At 46.3% G+C, this 16355-nt stretch overlaps 1 protein-coding gene across 1 annotated transcript in view; it reads left to right on the forward strand.

Moving 5' to 3' along the window:
• Positions 1-16355, forward strand: part of LOC147123754 (dedicator of cytokinesis protein 2-like) — a 1461504-nt gene that overhangs the window by 985277 nt on the left and 459872 nt on the right. Inside the window, exon 29 of the mRNA XM_085975685.1 lies at positions 13951-14045. Within this exon, the coding sequence (XP_085831811.1) occupies positions 13951-14045 (95 nt within the window). The remainder of the gene's footprint in view (positions 1-13950; positions 14046-16355) is intronic.

Genomic DNA, 16355 nt, shown 5'->3' on the forward strand with positions numbered 1-16355 from the left:
TGTCTTCTGTCTTCCCAATATTTACTTGGAGGAAATTTCTGCTCGTCCAGTACTGGATGTCGGACAAGCAGCTTGAAAAATCAAAGGTTGAGAGAGGTGGTGGTGAGGTAGAGCTGGGTGTCGCCAGCATACATGTGGAATATGACATTGTGTTTTCGGATGATGTCTCCAAGGGGCAGCAGATAGATGAGAAATAGGAAAGGGGCAAGAATGGATCCTTGGGGGACTCCAGAGGTAACGGTGCGGGAGCACGAAGAGAAGCCATTACAGGCGATTCTCTGTGACGATTAGATAGATAAGAATGGAACCAGGCGAGTGCAGTCCCACCCAGCTTGATGACGGAGGGCAGGTATTGGATGAGGATGGTGTGGTCAACTATGTCAAAGGCTGCAGACAGGTTAAGAAGGAGTAGGAGGGAGAGTTTACCAAAGTCACATAGGATGTCATTTGTGACTTTGATGAGAGCCGTATTGGTGGCATGGCAGGGTGGAAACCGGATTGGAGAGGTTCAAACATGGAGTTGCGGGAAAGGTGAGCACGGATTTGGGAGGCGACAGCATGTTCAAGGTCTTTGGAGAGGTTTGGGACATTAGAGATAGAAACATAGAAAAATAGGAGCAGGAGTAGGCCATTCGGCCCTTCGAGCCTGCCCCGCCATTCAATATAACCATGGTTGATCCTCTATCTCAATACCATATTCCCACTCTCTCCCCATACCCCTTGATGCGATTTGTGTCTAAAAATCTATCTATCTCCTTCTTAAATATATTCAGTGACTTGGCCTCCACAGCCTTCTGTGGTAGAGAATTCCACAGGTTCACCACCCTCTGAGTGAAGAAATTTCTCCTCACCTCAGTCCTAAATGTCCTACCCTGTATCCTAATACTGTGAGCCCTTCTTCTAGACCCCCCCTGCCAGGGGAAACATCCTCCCTGCATCCAGTCTGTCTAGCCCTGTCAGAATTTTATACGTTTCAATGAGATCCCCTCTCATTCTTCTAAACTCTAGTGAATACGGGCCTAGTCGACCCAATCTCTCCTCATACGACAGTCCTGCCATCCCAGGAATCAGTCTGGTGAACCTTCGCTGCACTCCCTCTATGGCAAGTATATCCGTTCTTAGGTAAGGAGACCAAAACTGCACACAGTACTCCAGGTGTGGTCTCACCAAGGCCCTGTACAACTGTAGTAAGACATCCTTGCTCCTGTACTCAAATCCTCTTGCAATGAAGGCCAACATACCATTTGCCTTCCTAACTGCTTGCTGCACCTGCATGTTTGCTTTCAGTGACTGGTGCACAAGGACACCCAGGTCCCTTTGTACATCAATATTTCCCAATCTATCACCATTTAAATAATACTCTGCCTTTCTGTTTTTCCTACCAAAGTGTATAACTTCACATTTATCCACGTTAGACTGCATCTGCCATGTATTTGCCCACTCACTCAACTTGTCAAAATCGCCTTGAAGCCTCTTTGTATCCTCCTCACAACTCACAATCCCACCTAGTTTTGTGTCATCAGCAGACTTGGAAATAATACATTTGGTTCCCTCATCCAAATCATTGATATATATTGTGAATAGCTGGGGCCCAAGCACTGATCGCTGCGGTACCCCACTAGTCACCGCCTGCCACCCCGAAAAAGACCTACTTATTCCTAATCTCTGTTTCCTGTCTGTTAACCAATTTTCAATCCATGCCAGTATATTACCTCCAATCCCATGTGCTTTAATTTTGCAAACTAACTTCTTATGTGGGACTTTATCAAAGGCCTTCTGAAAATCCAAATACACCACATCCACTAGTTCTCCCTTATCTATTCTACCAATTACATCCTCAAAAAACTCCAGTAGGTTTGTCAAGCATGATTTCCCTTTCATAAATCCATGTTGACTTTGTCTAATCCCGTTGATATTTTCTAATGTCCTGTTATCACATCCTTTATAAAAGACTGCAGCATTTTCCCTACTATTGATGTTAGACTAACCGGTCTGTAGTTCCCTGTTTTCTCTCTCCCTCCTTTTTTAAATAGTGGGGTTACATTTGCCACCCTCTAATCTGCAGGAACTGTTCCATAATCTATAGAATTTTGGAAGATGACAACCAATGCATCCACTATTTCCATGGCTACCTCTTTTAGTATTCTGGGATGCAGATTATCAGGCCCTGGGGATTTATCGGCTTTCAGTCCCATTAATTGCTCCAGCACTATTTTTTTACTAATACTAATTTCCTTTAATTCCTCCTTTTCACTAGACTCTTTGTTCCCTAGCATTTCTGGGAAGTTATTTGTGTCCTCTTCCGTGAAGACAGAACCAAAGTATTTGTTTAATTGCTCAACCATTTCTTTGTTCCCCATTACAAATTCTCCCATTTCTGACTGTAAGGGACCTACATTTGTCTTCACTAATCTTTTTCTTTTTACATACTTGTAGAAGCTTTTACACTCTGCTTTTATGTTCCTTGTAGGTTTACTCTCAAACTCTATTTTTCCCCTCTTAATCCATCTCTTGGTCCTTTTTTGCTGAATTCTAAACTGCTCCTAATCCTTAGGCTTGCAAATTTTTCTGGCAACTTTATATGACTCCTCTTTGGATCTAATACGATCCTTAATTTCTTTTGTTAGCCATGGTTGGGCCGCTTTTCCTTTTGTGTTTTTGCACCAGAAAGGAATGTATAACTGTTGCAATTCATGCATTTGTTCCTTAAATGTTAGCCATTGCCTATCCACCGTCATGCCTTTTAATGAAGCTCCCCAATCTATCATAGCCAACTTACTCCTCATACCTTCGTAGTTTCCTTTGTTTAGATTTAGGACCCTAGTTTCGGATTGGACTTCTTCACTTTCCATCTTAATGAAGAATTCCAGCATGTTATGGTCACTCTTCCCTAAAGGACCCTGCACAACAAGATTATTAATTAACCCCTTCTCATTGCACAATGCCCAATCTAGGATAGCCTGTTCCCTAGTTAGTGCCTCAACGTACTGGTCTAAAAAAACATCTCATACACACTTCAGGAATTCATCCTCCACAGTATTATTGCTAATCTGGTTTGGCCATTCTACATGTAGATCAAAGTCACCCATGATTACTGTAGTACCCTTGTTACATGCATCTCTAATGTCCTGTTTGATGCCATCCCCTACATTACCACTACTGTTTGGAGGCCTATAGACAACTCCCACCAATGTTTTCTGCCCCTTGGTGCTTCTTAGCTCCACCCAGACTGATTCTACATCTTGATTTTCTGAGCCAATATCCTTTCTCACTAATGCTCTGATTTCATCCTTTACTAACAACGCCACCCCACCTCCTTTTCCCTTTTGCCTGTCCTTCCTGAATATCGAATATCCTTGGATATTCAACTCCCAGCCTTTGTCACCCTGCAGCTATGTCTCCATAATCGCAATTATATTGCATCACTTTACATCTATTTGCGCAGTTAATTCTTCTACCTTATTATGAATGCTTCGTGCATTCAGATACAGTGCCTTTAGATTTGTCTTTTTAACATTTTTAGACATCTTAACCTTTTTTTGTACTATGGCCCTATTTGCCTTATTACCATTTTTTCTTACCCGGACCCTATTTGTTAGTGCGCTCCTTTGTTTACACGCTCTGTCTCTTCCTGACACAATCTGGTTATCCTTACCCCAATCCCTTTCCTGCACTGCTTCCTTGTCTTTTCTCATTAGCATTCTAGATTGCTCTCCACCTGGACCCTCCCCCACCCTTATTTAGTTTAAAGCCCTATCTACCTCCCTAGTTATTCAATTCGCTAGAACTCTGGTCCCAGCAAGGTTCAGGTGTAGTCCGTCCCAATGGAACAGCTCTCTCTTTCCGTAGTACTGGTGCCAGTGTCCCATGAATCGAAACCACTTCTCGCACACCAATCTTTGAGCTACGCATTCATCTCCCTGATCCTATTGACCCTATGCCAATTTGCTCGTGGCTCCGGTAATAATCCAGAGATTATGACTTTTGTGGTTCTGCTTTTTAATTTAGTCCCTAGCTGCTCAAACTATCTCAGCAGAACCTCTTTCTTTGTCCTACCTATGTCGTTGGTACCTACGTGGACCACGACAACCGGATCCTCCCCCTCCCACTCCAAGTTCTTCTCCAGCTTGGAGGAGATATCCTTTACCCTGGCACCGGGTAGGCAACATAGCCTTTGGGACCCACGCTCCTGACTGCAGAGAACAGTTTCTATCCCCCTAACTATGCTGTTGCCTACTACAACCATCTTCCTTTTTACTCCCCCCACTTGAACGGCTTCCTGTACCACGGTGCCGTGGTCAGTTTGCTCGTCCTCCCTGCAGTCCCCGCACTTATCCACAAGGGTTGCAAGAACCTCGAATCTATTCGACAAGTGCAGGGACTGAGGCTCCTGCAATACTACCTCCTGGATCCCCGTACCTGCCTCACTTGCAGTCACACCCTCCTGTCCCTGACCACGTGTCAATTCTAAAGTATTTAATCTAAGGGGTGTGGCTGCCTCCTGGAGTAAAAGGTCCAGGTAACTTTCTCTCTCCCTGATGTCTCGTAATGTCTGCAGCTCGGACTCCAGTTCCTCAACTCGGAGCCGAAGTTCCTCGAGCCACAAACACTTACCGCAGATGTAGTCACCCTGGATAAAAATGTCCACAAGCTCCCACATATTGCAGCAGCAACACATCTCCTGTTCTCCCATTATTTATTTATTTAATTAGTTTAGTGTTAATCAAATTATTTACCTTGTTTAGTTTATTAAATTAATTAAATTAAGTTTAGTTTTTAAAACTTAGCCCACTGTCACTACCAATCACTTACCTGCCTTACCTGTGGCGTCACACTGCCATTTTCTCTGGTTGATGCAGGTCTGCTGCTGCTTTTATCCCGGCTTTCGGGCCTCAGTCTGCTCCCACTCAGGTCCGCCGCTGCTCTGCAGGAGAAGTTAGGAAAAGCAAGCACCTCCTTCCCCCATTTCACCGAACTCCCACACTTACCAAACTCCCAGTTGTTCACTCTCTGCTCGCTGCACTCAGTGCTGACTACACTCACAGGCCCCTGCGTTTATACTGTTTGTGACTCAGATGAGTCAGCACTGTTCTACTACTGTTTCAGGAACCAGTTTAATCCATTTATCTAATTAACTAACTACAGCAGCTCTCCAGCAGTTTGTTTGTCTCTGCTTAAACCTGAAGAAACTTAAACAATTAAAGTTTAAATTTTAACTTAAACAGTTGATCTTACTTAAGAGCTACTAGCATTTAACACTAGATTTTAAAAGAGATTAACCCTTAAAACTCCCACACTTACCAACCTCCCAGTTGTTCAATCTGTGCTCGCTGCACTCAGATGGGGTGGTAGTTTGTGAGGACAGATGGGTCAAGGGTGTATTTTTTGAGGAAGCGGGTGATGATGGTGGATTTTAAAGGGACAGAGTCAATACCAGAGAAGAGGGAACCGTTGACAACATCGGCTAGCATGGGGCCAGGAAGGGAAGTTATGTGGTCAGCAATTTAATGGGAATAGGGCCGAGGGAGCTGGTGGTTGGTCTTATGGACACGATAAGAGCTCGGAGACACAAACTGCGTGTTAACAAAAAAATGAGGGGTTTCAATTGAGTAGATGGAGAGGAACTGTTCCCACTGGCAAGAGGGTCGGTAACCAGAGGACACAGGAGGGAAATGAGAAGACATTTTTTTACTCAGCGAGATAGTACGCTCTGGAACGCGCTGCCTGCAAGGGTTTTGGAAGCAGATTCAATAGTAACTTTCGGAAGAGAATTGGATATTTATTTGAAAAGGAAAAATGTGCAGGGCTTTGGGGAAACAGCGGGGGGGGGGGCAGTGTGGGACTAATTTGGACAGCTCTTTCAAAGGCACGATGGGCCGAGTGGCCTCCTTCTGTGCTGTATGATTCTAAGCATCGTCGCAGTTGCCTCACGTATGGGGAAGAAACACATCCTTTTGTGTCAATAGCTTTTGATTTGTGCATTCAGGGAATACCCCTTATCATTCTGAATCGAAATTACTTCTTGATGTTCATCGAGGCTGTGTAAATAGCAAGATGTTATCGCAAATTGTCCAAATATTGCAATGGATTTTTATTTTTTGACAATGTATTCCTACTGGAATGGAACTGAATAGATTGTTGAAGAGATTAAGAGGCTTCCCTGATTGGTTGGGCTCAATAAAGCACTTTACAGCCAATGAACTACTGTTGAAATGTAAAGCAGAAGCAAAACACTGCGGCTGCTGGTAATCTGAAATAAAAACAGAAAATGCCGGAAATGCTCAGCAGGTCAGGGAACATCCATGGAGAGAGAGATGAGTGAACGGGGTGAATTTTGACCCCCAAAAAACAGGTGCGTTGGGGTCGGGTACGATGTAAACATTTTTAAAATCTCCAACCCGCCTCCAACCCGCCCACTTCTGGATTTAATGTAAGCGAGATGGGGGGGCGGTCAACCTTCTTCTTCTTAGGCAGTCCCTCGGAACCGAGGATGACTTGCTCCTACATTAAAAAAGAGTTCTCAGGTGACCAATGAGTCCAATGCGGGACCTACAGCCTCTGTCACAGGTGGGGTAGATGGTGGTTGAAGGGGCGGGTGGGTGGGGTGCTTGGGTTGACTTGCGCTCCTTGCGCTGTTTGCGCTTGGCTTGCCCTTGCTCCCGGTGAAGAGGCTCGAGGTGTTCGGCGCCTTCCCGAATGCTTCTCCTCCACTTTGTGCGGTCTTGGGCCAGGGATTCCCAGGTGTCAGTGGCGATGTTGCACTTTTTCAAGGAGCCTTTGAGGGTGTCCTTGAAGCGTTTCCTCTGCCCACCTGGGGCTCTCTTGCCGTGTCGGAGCTCCGAGTAGAGCGCTTGTTTTGGGAGTCTTGTATCGGGCATGCGGACAATGTGACCCGTCCATCGGAGCTGATCGTGCATGGTCAAAGCTTCGATGCTGGGGATGCTGGGGGCGCTCAACCAACCCGTTGCTGTAATGTGGGAATCGCAGCAGTCATATTGCGCACAGCAAGCTCCCACAATGTGATCATGACCAGATAATCTGTTTTTGTTATGTTGATTGAGGGATAAATATTGGCCAGGACACCGGGGATAACTCCCCTGCTCTTCTTCGAAATCGTGTTGTGGGATCTTTTACCACTACTTGAGAGAGCAGACGAGGCCTCGGTTTAACGTCTCAACTGAAAGATGGCACCTCTGACAGTGCAACACTCCCTCAGCACTGCACTGGAGTGTCAGCCTAGAATTTTGCACTCAAGTCTTTGTAGAGCTGCAAGCTCCCTACCTGGTCCTGCGGCCTGCTCCGGAGTGCTCCCCGCCCGAATGGAAGCCAAGCCTGTCAATCAGGCTGACTTCTGGGCGGGGATCCAGGCGACGAAAAAAGACGCACGCGGTGGAGTAAGACCATGAGCTTAGTGCCGGGTTTGAGATCCTGGTCTTCAAACACTCTCTTCCTCAGGTGACCGAAGGCTGCACTGGCACACTGAAGGCGGTGTTAGGCTTCATTGTCGAAGTCTGCCCTTGTTGACAGTAGGCTCCCGAAGTATGGAAAGTGGTCCACGTTGTCCAAGGCCTTGTCATGGATTTGATAAGCGGGGAGCAGTACTGTGTGGCGGGGGCAGGTTGGTAGAGGACCTTTGTCTTACGGATGTTTAGTGTAAGGCCCATGCTCTCATACGCTTCACTGAAGGTGTTGACGATGGTTTGGAGTTCGACCTCCGAGTGACCTCCCTCAATCAACATCACTATAACAGATTATCTGGTCATTATCACATTGCTGTTTGTGGGAGCTTAACCTGGTGTTGTGTGACTTCTTACATTTGTCCACCCCAGTCCAACTCCGGCATCTCCACACCATGCCTATTTACAAAGCCAAGTATCCTATACACTTTCTTATCTTGGGCAGGCTGCCAATTGCTGTCGAACTGTGGGTCATGGGACAGCTAGCACCTTTAGGAAAGGAGGCAAATAAGACTGTCGGGATAAAAAAAAATGCATCAAGATAGAATGACCAGAAAGGCAAACCTTTCTTCATCCAACAGAGTTAGATAATAAATGGGATACACATGATCCAAATTCAATATAGACTGGCATTGAGAGAGTGAGATTAAATGGGATACAGACGCAGGCTTAACTCTGGACTGGTGTTGTTCCAGAAAAAGTGAAGGGGACCCCTGCCATTATCTCATTCCTCCACTTCAAAGATCTCCTGGGATGAGAGTGGAATGGTTTGCCGATTTCTTCACAGTACCGCCAAACAATGTGGCCTGTCTCAGTAGACCCTAATTAACCTCTCGTGCACAAACCTGACTATCCATATTCCAGAGTGAAATGTGTCTCTGTAGGCATCATATTGCTTTCTTTCTCTCTCTTTTTATCTCTCTCTGTCTCTCATGAGTAACAATCTCTGATAAGAACATAAGAAATAGGAGCAGGAGTAGGCCATTCGGCCCTTCGAGCCTGCTCCGCCATTCAATGAGATCATGGCTGATCATCTGCCTCAACTCCATTCACCGGCCCTATCGCCATATCCCTTGATGCCCTTACTAGTCAGAAATCTATCGACTTCTGTTTTGAATATACCCAATGACTGAGCCTCCACAGCCCTCTGGAGTAGAGAATTCCAAAGATTCACCACCCTCTGTGTGAAGAAATTTCTTCTCATCTCAGTCCTGAATGGCCTACCCTTTATCCTGAGGCTGTGGCCCCTGGTTCTAGACTCCCCAGCCAAGGGAAACATTCTCCCAGCATCCACCCTATCAAGCCCTGTAATAATTGATGCCTATCTTTTTTTTTAATTAGTTCCTGGGATGTGGGCATTGCTGGCAAGGCCAGCATTTATTGCCCATTTTTAATTGCCCTTGAGAAGGTGGTGGTGAGCCACCTTCTTGAACCGCTGCAGTCCGTGTGATGAAGGTACCCCCACAGTGCTACAAAAGCAAAATACTGCGGATGCTGGAAATCTGAAATAAAAACAGAAAATGCTGGAAATACTCAGCAGGTCAGGCAGCATCTGTGGAGAGAGAAACAGAGTTAACGTTTCAAGTCGATAATCCTTCATTAGTACAGTGCTGTTAGGGAGGGGGTTCCATGATTTTGACCCAGTGACGATGACGGATCGGCGATATATTTCCAAGTCAGGATGGTGTGTGACTTGGAGGGGAACTTGCAGGTGGCGGTGTTCCCATGCGCCTGCTGCCCTTGTCCTTCTAGGTGGTAGAGCTCACGGGTTTGGGAGGCGCTGTCGAAGAAATCTCTTTCAATTGTGTTTAGCTATGCTCTCAACTTGAGTTACCGCCAATCCATACAGAGACCTCCCCGTGTCCCACTCACTCAATCTCCCACACAGCCATCTGTACTTCGTCATAGAATCATACAGCACAGAATTTGGCCCATCGTGTCTGTGCCGGCTGTCTGAAAGAGTGATCCAATTAGCCCCACACCCTCCCTGCTCGTTCCCCGTAGACTTGCAAACCTTTCCTTTTTAAGTAGAGATGCAATTCCCTTCTCTCTACTTTATTCTCCACGCCTTAATCTCCCACAGCTGAACAAGCTGCCTGTGCAGTTGGCCCATGATGAAACAAGGCTCCAGCTAATCTAACAAGAGAACTGTGGGCATCAGCCCATGATTGAATTCAGTCCATTTGCCATCCTGGGGCACCGCCTCCCCAAGATGTTCAAATGGTCACTGCGCTGAGCTACGCCAGCAAAGAGTCCTTGCGTGACTCTACCTTCCTTCTCTTGACACCCACAGTGCCTCTCCTGCATATGCGCAAAGGGAACCTTGACTTCTTCATGTGAAGTCTTCTGTGGGGAGTTGTGTTTTTTTTTAAATTACATTTCAATCGATCCCTATGCAGCAGCTATTTATGTATAAGTTCAAGGGATGCTAAAATTAATCAAAGGCTTTCAGTCCCCAGGGGTAAAGTGACGTTAAAAAAAAAATACAGATCCCATAGCCTGTGTTCTCTCTTCCTGCAAAAATTAAATGGGTCACTCGCAAGAACTAAGCAGTCAGCGTCAGTACCTTGCCCGTTCTTCTGATTCTCCTTGCTATTTTCAGCCCTCATCCTGCTCCTTCTGAGGGAGTACCGTTCCGTGGGAGCCTCCAATACCTGATTCCAATGGGCATCCTTCACTTGTGGACCCGGGGCTTGAGTGCTGGCGGGGCCCTTTGCCCGTCGGTTAGTCATTATAGCCGAGCCAACGTAACTTTTCATGGAAGCCTTCAGGCTTTCTCCTCAACAGTGGTCAATCAGAGTGGGTGGATTAGAATCATAGAATGGCAGAGCACAGAAGGAGGCCATTCGGCCCATCGTGCCTGTGCCAGCTCGTTGTAAGAGCGATCCAATTAGTCCCACTCCTCCCCTGCTCTTTCCCCAAATGGCAGTTAGAAAGATTACCTGTAGTCATCTGGCATTATTCTCTAACTATATAAGCTGTGTCTTTATGCATCTCTCCACTTCACCACCTGACGAAGGAGCAGCGCTCCGAAAGCTTGTGATTTCAAATAAAACTGTTGGACTATAACCTGGTGTTGTGTGATTTCTTACATTTGTCCACCCCAGTCCAACACCGGTATCTCCACACCTTTCCCCAAAGTGCAGAAACTTTTCTTCCTTTTCAAGTATATATCCTTTTGAAAATTACTATGAATCTGTTTCCACCGCCCTTTCAGGCAGTGCTTCCCAGATCATGACAACTTCTTTCTCAGGATTTGGGAGTCCCTTGGCAAGGCTGGCATTTATTGCCAGTCCCTCATTCCCTCAATCGAGCGGTTTGCTCGGTCACTTCAGAGGGGCAGTTAAGAGTCAACCACATTGGTGTGGGACTGGAGTCACATTTAGGCCAGACCGGCTAAGGACGGCAGGTTTCCTTCCCTCAATGAAATTAGTGAACCAGTTGGGTTTTTACGACAATCTGACAGTTTCATGGTCACTTTTACTGGTACAGTGTACCAGCTTTTTTATTTCCGGATTTTTGAACTGAATTAAAATTCTCCAACTGCTGATGATGAGATTTGAACTCCCATTCTCGGGACTACAAATCCAAGCCTCTGGATTAACTAGTGCAGTAATATAACCGCTACCCTCTCCAGCAACGCAGTTTAGTGTCAGCCGTGGCTCACTGGGTAGCACCCTCGCCTCGGAGTCAGAAGGTTGTAGGTTCAAGTCCCACTCCAGAGACTTCAGCACAAAGATTTAGGCTGACACTCCAGTGCAGTGCTGAGGGAGTGCTGCACTGTCGGAAGGTGCCGTCTTTCGGATGAGACATTAAACCGTTAAGTCTGCCCTCTAAGGTAAAAGCTCCCATGGCACAATTTCAAAGAAGAGCAGGTGAGTTCTCCCCTGGGGTCCTGGCTAATATTTATCCCTCAACCAGCATCACTTAAACAGATTATCTGTTCATTATCACATCGCTGTTTGTGGGAGCTTGCTGTGTGCAAATTGGTTGCCGCGTTTCCTACATTACGACAGTGAATACACTTAAAAATGAGTTCATTGGCTGTAAAGCACTTTGGGATGTTCTGAGGTAGTGAAAGGCGCTATAGAAATGCAAGTCTTTCTTTTCTTTCTTTAGTGAGCAAGTTGCACAGGATAGAAACCCAACAGATCTAGGTTCCACCCCAAATTGTGGTACAAGTTCGCTTCCCCCAGGCACCCCCCATCCCCCCCCGCCTTTCTGGATGGGAATTGTTATCCTATGAGCTTGTCAGCGACAGCTGGCAGCAGTGAAGAGCAAGATTGTGAGCTAATTATCACTTTCTCTTCCCTAGTCCAGGGACACCAATGCCCAATGGTGCCACCCTACTGCCACCCACCTGAGGTCAACTAACGCTATGTTGACCAAGCATCGAACTACCTAAACTACTGACTCGATCTTTACCAAGACCCCAAACCTAATCCACTAACTGTGTGGACCAAGACCCCAACAGCCTAATCCACTAACTGTGTGGACCAAGAACCAAAACCTAATCCACTAACTGTGTGGACCAAGACCCCAAACCTAATCCGCTAACTGTGTGGACCAAGACCCCAAACCTAATCCACTAACTGTGTGGACCAAGAACCCAAACCTAATCCACTAACTGTGTGGACCAAGACCCCAAACCTAATCCACTAACTGTGTGGACCAAGACCCCAAACCTAATCCACTAACTGTGTGGACCAAGAACCCAAACCTAATCCACTAACTGTGTGGACCAAGACCCCAAACCTAATCCACTAACTGTGTGGACCAAGACCCCAAACCTAATCCACTAACTGTGTGGACCAAGACCCCAACAGCCTAATCCACTAACTGTGTGGACCAAGACCCCAACAGCCTAATCCACTAACTGTGTGGACCAAGACCCCAAACCTAATCCACTAACTGTGTGGACCAAGACCCCAACAGCCTAATCCACTAACTGTGTGGACCAAGACCCCAAACCTAATCCACTAACTGTGTGGACCAAGACCCCAAACCTAATCCACTAACTGTGTGGACCAAGACCCCAAACCTAATCCGCTAACTGTGTGGACCAAGACCCCAACAGCCTAATCTACTAACTGTGTGGACCAAGACCCCAAACCTAATCCACTAACTGTGTGGACCAAGACCCCAACAGCCTAATCCACTAACTGTGTGGACCAAGACCCCAAACCTAATCCACTAACTGTGTGGACCAAGACCCCAACAGCCTAATCCACTAACTGTGTGGACCAAGACCCCAAACCTAATCCACTAACTGTGTGGACCAAGAACCCAAACCTAATCCACTAACTGTGTGGACCAAGACCCCAAACCTAATCCACTAACTGTGTGGACCAAGAACCAAAACCTAATCCACTAACTGTGTGGACCAAGACCCCAAACCTAATCCACTAACTGTGTGGACCAAGAACCAAAACCTAATCCACTAACTGTGTGGACCAAGACCCCAAACCTAATCCACTAACTGTGTGGACCAAGAACCAAAACCTAATCCACTAACTGTGTGGACCAAGACCCCAAACCTAATCCGCTAACTGTGTGGACCAAGACCCCAAACCTAATCCACTAACTGTGTGGACCAAGACCCCAAACCTAATCCACTAACTGTGTGGACCAAGAACCCAAACCTAATCCACTAACTGTGTGGACCAAGACCCCAACAGCCTAATCCACTAACTGTGTGGACCAAGAACCCAAACCTAATCCACTAACTGTGTGGACCAAGAACCCAAACCTAATCCACTAACTGTGTGGACCAAGAACCCAAACCTAATCCACTAACTGTGTGGACCAAGAACCCAACAGCCTAATCCACTAACTTGTTCCAAAGGTGTATTTGTATAAAGTCAGGCTGATTGTGGAAATTCAAGCACGCGCTCTCCAGGATCTTGCGTCCATTAAAATGCAAATTCCCGTTGTGTATTCCCAATCATAGAATCTGACAGCACAGAAGAAGGCCATTCGGCCCGTCGTGCCTGTGCCGGCTCTTTGGAAGGAGCTGTCTAGCTTAGTTCCACAGCTCAGCTTTGCACCATAATCCTGCAACTTAGTCCTCTTCAAGTATTGGTCCAATTGCCTGTTGAAAGTTCCTATGGAATCGGATTCCACCACCCTTCCAGGTAATGTTCCAGATCTTAACAGTCCTCTGTGTGGAAAAAATTCTCCTCATTTCCCCTCTAGTTCTTTTGACAGTTATTTTAAATCTATTACCTCTGGTTACTGACTGACATGTCAGAGAAGCCAGGCTCCATGGCAGGAGTGCAACTTTGTAACATTGCCCCTTTGGTTTGTACGACTCATTTCTGCAAGATGGTGAACTTATCAAGTAAGCTATCAGGGAACAATTAATCTGGTGATTGGTTTGATTTGTTAATAAGTCAAAATATTGCATTGAAAACACCAATGTGTTTCATAGTGAAAAAAGGTAGACTTGTTCTCAGATCATGTGTCCGACTCTGACCAGCCTTTGCCTTCACAGGACTTCCTGATGGAGACCTTCATCATGTTTAAAGACCTTATCGGCAAGAATGTATACGCCCCCGACTGGATGGTGATGAGCATGGTGCAGAACAGGTCAGTCAGTCACTGGACTGCATCTATTTTACTGGTGACTTCCTGAACTCCTTGACCTTATTGTAAACAGAGCCCTTACTCTACCCTATGTGGGAGATAGCCCTCAGGCTAACGTCCCTGGCTGTATCCACTTCCTCTGACCACAGGTTACTTCTGGTTGCCCCACCCAACTCTGCTTCACAATTGGAGGGTGCCCTATCAGCTACCAAGTGTACGCCCACTGAAATTCTCATCCCCAAACTGCTCCGCCTTCCCACCGCTCTCCTTTACCTTCAAAAGCCCCCAGGAGTCAGCAGCCAGTGGTTCACTGCTCATGCGTTCCACAGCCCATGATTTTCATACGACATATGCAATAGGAGCAGGTGTAGGCCATACGGCCCCTCGAGCCTGCTCCGCCATTCAATAAGATCATGGCTGATCTTCGCACTCAACTCAACTCCACTTTCACGCCCGATCTCCCTTGATTTCCCTAGAGTCCAAAAATCTATTGATCTCAGCCTTGAATAAACTCAACGATTCAGCATTCACAGCCCTTTGGGGCAGAGAATTCCAAAGATTCACAACCCTCTGAGTGAAGAAATTCCTCCTCGTCTCAGTCTTAAATGGCCGACCCCTTATCTTGAGACTATGTCCCCTAGTGGAAAATGGCAAGTTGCTGAGCGCAGAAGCAGAGAACCCTGGCTCGTGATCTCGTCTTCAAAGCAGCAGGACAGCCTAAGAGGTGTGGATCTTGTTGAATGTTCTGCCTCATTTTATATTGAAATAATATGTGTATATTAGAAAAATCTTGTTCAGTCAATATGCTGTCTTCCATTGAAACCCACCGGGAAAGGGTTCCATTGCATCCAGGTTGCTATGGTGTTGTTGCCAACAGAGATACCAAAGAGTTCAATGTGACCCACAACCTTGGAGCTGTCTGAGGGTTAGCCTGGGGCCACCTGACCCAGAGACAACAAGAACAACAAGAACAAATTGCAATTATATAACACCTTTAATGTAGTAAAACATCCCAAGGCACTTCACAGGAGTGTCATAAAACAAAATTTGACACCAAGCCACATAAGGATAAATTAGGGCAGGTGACCAAAAGCTTGGTCAAAGAGGCAGGTTTTAAGGAGCGTCTTAAAGGAGGAAAGAGAGGTAGCGAGGCGGAGAGGTTTAGGCAGGGAATTCCAGAGCTTAGAGCCCAGGCAACAGAAGGCACGGCCACCAATGGTTGAGCGATTATAATCAGGGATGCTCAAGAGGGCAGAATTAGAGGAGCGCAGATATCTCGGAGGGTTGTGGGGCTGGAGGAGATTACAGAGATAGTGAGGGGTGAGGCCATGGTGGGATTTGAAAACAAGGATGAGAGTTTTAAAATCAAGGTGTTGCTTAACTAGAAGCCAATGTAAGTCAGTGATTGATGTGTGAACGGAACTTGGTGCGAGTTAGGACACGGGCAACAGAGTTTTGGATGACCTCAAGTTTACGAGACAGCCACTCGTGCAGGCTATTCCCCGTATCATTTTTTCCCCCCACCTTTAGGTATTATTCAAGCGCATTTCTTTTACTCTGCAGTGTATTCTCAACAATTGTTAAACTGTTACCTCGGGATGGAGACAGTTTACCGCTTTCATTCATGTTTACGATCAATGGCCCGAGGCAAAGCCTCAGGTGCAAGGCTTACCAGTGAAAATCTCTCACCAAAGATTTACCCAATGCGCACAGCTCGGTTATGGAGATCAAACCTGTCTTGAATGGCCCATTTGTGTCTGCGGAGAGAAAAAGAACGGCGGAGGGAGGTGGAAAGGAACCGCATTTCGAGCCGGGAGTAAGAGCTTCATTTCAGCAACGTCATTCCGACTGCAGTCAGGTTCCTAGCTGCAAGTAGCAGTTGGCTCTGCGATGTCTAGAATGACCTCAGTTCTGTTATGTCAAGGACACCATACAGACAAATTGGGTCTAGTCAGATATGACAATGCCAAGCACATTCAGGTCGGCCAATAATGGGTGCCTCAGAAAGAAGGCCAGTCTTGAAATTCAGCCAAGCAGGAATGATATTTTTCTTTTCTTGTTGTTGAGTTCAGTGTAATTCACCACAGATTTACATTTCAAGTACGCAACTTTCCCTGGAGAGAAAGAGTTATCAGCCGCCCCAGAAGCTATGACAGGCCTAGTTTATCTTGACAAATGAACCTCTAGCTTGGAAATTATTAATGTACTGAAGCTGGCTTTGCCACTAACCCTCCCGAGTTCTGATCGTCTTTTGTACTTTTTTTTTCAGTCATACAATGTGTTATCTGTCAGAAAGATAATGGACCTAAGGGA

Source organism: Somniosus microcephalus, chromosome 2 (assembly GCF_052327205.1).
Source record: "Somniosus microcephalus isolate GS21.2 chromosome 2, FLI_Smic_1.0, whole genome shotgun sequence".
NCBI classification, from domain to species: Eukaryota; Metazoa; Chordata; class Chondrichthyes; order Squaliformes; family Somniosidae; genus Somniosus; species Somniosus microcephalus.